Genomic DNA, 6,128 nt, shown 5'->3' on the forward strand with positions numbered 1-6,128 from the left:
TGTTCATTCACTGAACATAATCCGAAGTTACAGACTTATCAAATGTTGGCATGGTATGGCAACTGGCTGAGTCACAATGTGGGACGTTTCTATAGACAAACAAGTCCGCATGCAAACGAAGCCCATCGGTTCTGTCCTTTATGAGCCCCACCGCAAAAAGCATTATTCCTTTCATGAAGGGAAGAAGTTTGAGTTCCAGTGAGGCTCTGTGGAGATCTAAGAGCCTTCATTCTGAATCGGAGGCTGTGCAGTGCCTGGCTGATCCTCTGCTGTCTTCTCTTTGATAGAGGAGGGACTGCTGTCGGGTTTGTTGCCGTCTGGGTTGCCATGGCTTCCTGCGCTGCCCAATCGAGTTGAAGCAACCACCGCTTTGACCGCTGCCTGTGGAAACATAAACACAGGAGTGTTTTTTGTTTTTTTTAATTGGATAACTTTAATATTAAAGCACATTTTGCAGATTATTATTTGTTAATGTTTCTTTTTAATTGATGTTAAATGAATGGTTCCCCAAAAATGGAAATTTGCTCAAAAAATTAACTCACCCTCAGGCCATCCAAGATGAAACAGATTTAGAAAAATGTAGCATTACATCACTTGCAGAGGTGGATCCTCTGCAGTGAATGGGTGCCGTCAGAATGAGAGTCCAAACAGCTGATAAAAACATCACAATAACCCACAAGTAATCCAAATGACTATAGTACATCAGTTAATGCCTTGTAAAGAAATAAAGCTGCAAGTTTGTGAGAAACACATCCTTTATTAATGTGTTGTAACTTTAAAACCTAGCTTCTGGTGAAAGCATGTCTCCATAAACCAAATTAACACTTCCTCGAGTGAAAAAGTCACATCAAAATCCAAGAACATATTAGTTTAAAACTGTTTTGGAGTGTTTTCGCTTGTAAACTGTGCTTGATCTGTGCAGATTTCTCTCCTGATTCAGACGAGAAGACTTTTTCACTGGAAAAAGCAATATTATGGATAAAGGACTTGTATTTTAGCCGGAAACAATGGTTTGCAGTTAAAACCATCTTAATGATTAATTTGTTTATTACAAACATGCAGCTTTTTGCTTCACAAGATGTTAATTGATGGACTGGAGTCGTGTGACTTACTTGTGGAATATTGTAATGTTTTTATCAGCTGTTTGGACTCTCATTCTGACGGCACCCATTCACTGCAGAGGATCCACTGGTGAGCAAGTGATGTAATGCTTAATTTTTCTAAATCTGTTCCACTGAAGAAACTAACTCATCTACATCTTGGATAGCTTGAGGGTGAGTAAACTTTCAGCTAATTTTCAATTTTGGGTGAACTATGCCTTTACGGAAAAGTGTGTAAATTCTTATAGCCACTAGCAGAATCAAGCATAATAAAAAAATTACTATATTTTTACATTTTCTGAAGATGTGTGAGTGGTGCTTGCTTGTACAAAACTTTTGGATTTTTTTAAAGGTTTTTAGTATGTTGCTATGTGTCTGCTAGGGTATTCTGGATGGTTGCTTGCTTACTTGCCCCAATCAAAAGTGCTTATTTCTATATATTCTGGTCTCTACATTAAAGTCTATGGGACTTTTTTTGCCCAGAGCAAAGCTTTGAGGTTTTTATACATGTTTAAGTTATGAACATATTTAAAGTTGTCAATCCTGTAAAGCCTGACATAAGAAATAATAGTAAGAAAAAAAAATAAAAAATTTGAAACGGAACAGCTTATTGAACCTTTAGGCAAAAGTATAAACATATAGAAAAAATAAGACATATATATTAATCTTTAAAGGGGTCATATGATGCTGCTAAAAAGAACATTATTTGGTGTATTTGGTGTAATGAAATGTGTTTATGCGGTTTAAGGTTTTTCCACATACTGTACATTATTGTTTCTCCTCTATGCCCCGCCTTTCTGAAATTCGTCGATTTTTACAAAGCTCATCGGTCTGAATAGCGAGGTGTACGCTGATTGGCCAGCTATCCAGTGCGTTGTGATTGGCCGAATACCTGAAGCGTGTGACGCAAATGTTACTCCCCTACCATACTGTTATGATGCCCTGTCAGGTCGGAGCGACGAGACAAAAACATTAAAACCCATTATAAACGAGGCATTTGTTGCATCCAGTGGGGACATACAGATTATAATGACTTATACTGTCTTTTTACGCGTTGCGTTGCGTTGCATCGTGCCGCATTAACATAAAACCATGTCTGCATTTGTGATCGGAGAAATGACAGACAACAAGCGCTACTCTACACTGCCCAAAACTCGCGTTTGAATCGTCAGTAGCAAATTCTTTCAGTGTCAAAATCCACGGTGAAAGCTGATCCAGCGATCCACAGCCCAAAGTTGATGTATTTCCTCAGCGACCAGCATGGATCAGCTCCAGGCATGACGAAGCAGATATCGTCCTCTTCTGGAAGACCAAACAAAGTAGTTTCGCTTTCACAATGAAGCACACAGCGCCTTCACGACATGATGGCAGCAAAAATACTACAGCGAGAATAAAAGTTATGCCTTCTTTCTTTTGGGCAGCATTATGCAAATCTTCCCACATCGTGACGTAGACATGTGGGGGCGTGTTAGAACGAGCCATTTTAGATAGGAACATGATAAAAACCAATGGTGAATTAAAAAAAGTTAACAATAATCATTTTTTTTAAAATTATTCCTCCATAAAAAGTGATATAGTTCATTAGCATAACTGTAGGCAGTTACTGTTGCCAAGCAATGTAGCGAACTGGTATACTGAAATAGAATTGAACTGATGTGCGCTCACAGATGTGCGTTTATTTTACAGTGGCAAATGCAGAACATCCAATTAGAACTCAATGTTTGAACTGAAAGTATAAAACATAATATACAGCAGATAACAAAATGACTTAAAAGACATTAAAAAAGGTTCCTGTGTGTGTGTGTGTGTGTGTGTGTGCGTTCTGGCATATACGGCCACAAATGTGTATAATGACATGGATACTACAACGTAAACACTTCCTGTGTCCTCATAAACCAAATGGCTTAAACATATTAAACTGTTTTTTTTTTTTGATTTAAAAATGCTGAAAGTTTTGTGTGAGGGATAGGTTTAAGGTAAGGGGATAGAAAATACAGTTTGTACAGTATATCAACTATTACGTCTATTGAGTGTCCCCGTAAACCACATATGCAAGTGTGTGTGTGTCTGAGGGATGTTTGTATACTTATGGATTTTATAGGGGTTAATAGGGATTTTATATACAGTATATTTAGATTTACTCACAAGGTCCTTGGCATTGAGAGACACATTGTCCCACCAGGGGGAGACAAATTCATATTCACAGTTCAGGATGCGTTTAAACATGTACTGGTCTCCTCTGTCATCAAAAAAGGGCTCAAAACCACATAACCTGTACAGAGAATAGAAACAAAAAACAGTGCTAGTTTTAACATCAGCTTCACCTCTACAAAGTGGCATTGAACTACAATTTTAAAGAATTATTTTCTATTTGAATATATTTTAAAATGCAATTTATTTCTGTGATATCAGAGCTGAATTTTTAGTACCCATTACTTCATTCTTTAGTGTCACATAATCCTTTAGATATCATTCCAATATGCTGATTATTATCATTTTATATGATAATTTTTTCAGTTTTTCAGTGAATAACTACCTAAATTCCAGTCAGTTCCTTACAAATGGATGAAATGGGTTTAAAACAACATTTACTGATGATAGATTTAAAAAAAAAAAAAGAGTTTTAGTTTTGTTTTCTGTCAAACTTTCTTAGACTTTATGTTTTTGTAAAAGAAACTACATCCAATTCCTGGAATTACACTCAGAAGTTCAAAACGTGCTTCATGCTTTTCACCAGTGAGGCTGATCTGAGACAAAACCAGCATTTCGCGATTGATACAACAGAGAGACTGAATGACTAAGCACAGCACATCCTGTGAAAGAATAACTTTAGACAAGTGTCGTGGCACTCACAAAATGTACGTGATAACTCCCACAGACCACATGTCAACCTCAGGGCCATAGGCACATCCCCGCAAAATCTCAGGAGCTGAGGGAGAGAAAGGCAGAACATCAGAAGAAAAGAATAAAGGGGGAGGAGACGCTCTGCTGCACTAATGCCGTAAAAAGACTACATCTTCTCTGTAATTCTCTTTGTGCAACTGATGGCCACAGATGGTGCTCTGTTAAAAAAACCTCCTCTTTAATAAACTCACCACAATAGCCTGGAGTCCCACACACAGTCTTCATTGTTACCTGATCGTCTACAATTTTCGACAAACCAAAATCCGCTGTAAAGATAAATCACACCAAAGAAAATCAGTTTTTCATTTTCTGAAATGGCTCTTGCAAAAGCAAACCTTGCTAAGACATAGTAGAGCATCGCTAAGCAGCTGATGGGGTGTTCTGGGTGGTTGCCAGGTGTTTGCTCAAGTCTCTATGATATTCTGGTCCCCAGATATGGCTCTAGTCTCTTCTTTAGTGGTCTAGTCTCATGACTAGGTGAATCTCATGACATGTGAGGAGAGCAGTACATATTTTAAAGCAAAAAAAAAATTTTGCTAAAATAAAATTAACCATTACAAATTTGTGCATTGCAACGTAACTGTAATGATAATTATGCATACCCCAATTCTCATTAACACACACACACACACACACACACACACATATGTGTGTGTGTGTGTGTGTGTGTGTGTGTTAATGAGAATTGGGGTATGCATAATTATCATTACAGTTACGTTGCAATGCACAAATTTGTAATGGTTAATTTTATTTTAGCAAATTTTTTTTTTTGCTTTAAAATATGTACTGCTCTCCTCACATGTCATGAGATTCACCTAGTCATGAGACTAGACCACTAAAGAAGAGACTAGAGCCATATCTGGGGACCAGAATATCATAGAGACTTGAGCAAACACCTGGCAACCACCCAGAACACCCCATCAGCTGCTTAGCGATGCTCTACTATGTCTTAGCAAGGTTTGCTTTTGCAAGAGCCATTTCAGAAAATGAAAAACTGATTTTCTTTGGTGTGATTTATCTTTACAGCGGATTTTGGTTTGTCGAAAATTGTAGACGATCAGGTAACAATGAAGACTGTGTGTGGGACTCCAGGCTATTGTGGTGAGTTTATTAAAGAGGAGGTTTTTTTAACAGAGCACCATCTGTGGCCATCAGTTGCACAAAGAGAATTACAGAGAAGATGTAGTCTTTTTACGGCATTAGTGCAGCAGAGCGTCTCCTCCCCCTTTATTCTTTTCTTCTGATGTTCTGCCTTTCTCTCCCTCAGCTCCTGAGATTTTGCGGGGATGTGCCTATGGCCCTGAGGTTGACATGTGGTCTGTGGGAGTTATCACGTACATTTTGTGAGTGCCACGACACTTGTCTAAAGTTATTCTTTCACAGGATGTGCTGTGCTTAGTCATTCAGTCTCTCTGTTGTATCAATCGCGAAATGCTGGTTTTGTCTCAGATCAGCCTCACTGGTGAAAAGCATGAAGCACGTTTTGAACTTCTGAGTGTAATTCCAGGAATTGGATGTAGTTTCTTTTACAAAAACATAAAGTCTAAGAAAGTTTGACAGAAAACAAAACTAAAACTCTTTTTTTTTTAAAATCTATCATCAGTAAATGTTGTTTTAAACCCATTTCATCCATTTGTAAGGAACTGACTGGAATTTAGGTAGTTATTCACTGAAAAACTGAAAAAATTATCATATAAAATGATAATAATCAGCATATTGGAATGATATCTAAAGGATTATGTGACACTAAAGAATGAAGTAATGGGTACTAAAAATTCAGCTCTGATATCACAGAAATAAATTGCATTTTAAAATATATTCAAATAGAAAATAATTCTTTAAAATTGTAGTTCAATGCCACTTTGTAGAGGTGAAGCTGATGTTAAAACTAGCACTGTTTTTTGTTTCTATTCTCTGTACAGGTTATGTGGTTTTGAGCCCTTTTTTGATGACAGAGGAGACCAGTACATGTTTAAACGCATCCTGAACTGTGAATATGAATTTGTCTCCCCCTGGTGGGACAATGTGTCTCTCAATGCCAAGGACCTTGTGAGTAAATCTCAATATTTATAAATCACTAATAACCCTCATGAAATCCCTAAGTATAAAAACATCACACACACA

At 37.4% G+C, this 6,128-nt stretch overlaps 2 protein-coding genes across 2 annotated transcripts in view; one reads left to right on the plus strand and one right to left on the minus strand.

Moving 5' to 3' along the window:
• Positions 1-216: 216 nt before the first annotated feature.
• LOC107596018 (calcium/calmodulin-dependent protein kinase type IV-like) overlaps positions 217-6,128 on the minus strand; it is a 47,696-nt gene continuing 41,784 nt past the window's right edge. Inside the window, exons 7-10 of the mRNA XM_016286619.1 lie at positions 4,196-4,270; positions 3,954-4,029; positions 3,225-3,372; positions 217-381 (exon numbers count right to left, since the gene is read on the minus strand). Of these exons, the coding sequence (XP_016142105.1) occupies positions 217-381; positions 3,225-3,372; positions 3,954-4,029; positions 4,196-4,270 (464 nt within the window). The remainder of the gene's footprint in view (positions 382-3,224; positions 3,373-3,953; positions 4,030-4,195; positions 4,271-6,128) is intronic.
• On the plus strand, positions 5,035-6,085 carry LOC107596003 (calcium/calmodulin-dependent protein kinase type IV-like). Its single transcript, XM_016286605.1, has 3 exons — positions 5,035-5,105; positions 5,272-5,347; positions 5,927-6,085. Exons 1-3 carry the CDS (start codon positions 5,072-5,074, stop codon positions 6,075-6,077), a joined length of 261 nt encoding a protein of 86 aa, XP_016142091.1. The 5' UTR covers positions 5,035-5,071; the 3' UTR covers positions 6,078-6,085.

This window comes from Sinocyclocheilus grahami, unplaced genomic scaffold, assembly GCF_001515645.1.
Source record: "Sinocyclocheilus grahami isolate Dianchi unplaced genomic scaffold, SAMN03320097.WGS_v1.1 scaffold212.1, whole genome shotgun sequence".
Classification (NCBI taxonomy): domain Eukaryota; kingdom Metazoa; phylum Chordata; class Actinopteri; order Cypriniformes; family Cyprinidae; genus Sinocyclocheilus; species Sinocyclocheilus grahami.

Bases quoted from the DNA above. Each gene is read 5' to 3' on its own strand.
- LOC107596003 (XM_016286605.1), top strand. From the start codon at position 5,072: ATGAAGACTGTGTGTGGGACTCCAGGCTATTGTG. The intron at 5,106-5,271 runs GTGAGTTTATTA...TCTCTCCCTCAG, and splicing joins TGGGACTCCAGGCTATTGTG to CTCCTGAGATTTTGCGGGGA. The intron at 5,348-5,926 runs GTGAGTGCCACG...TTCTCTGTACAG, and splicing joins GGAGTTATCACGTACATTTT to GTTATGTGGTTTTGAGCCCT.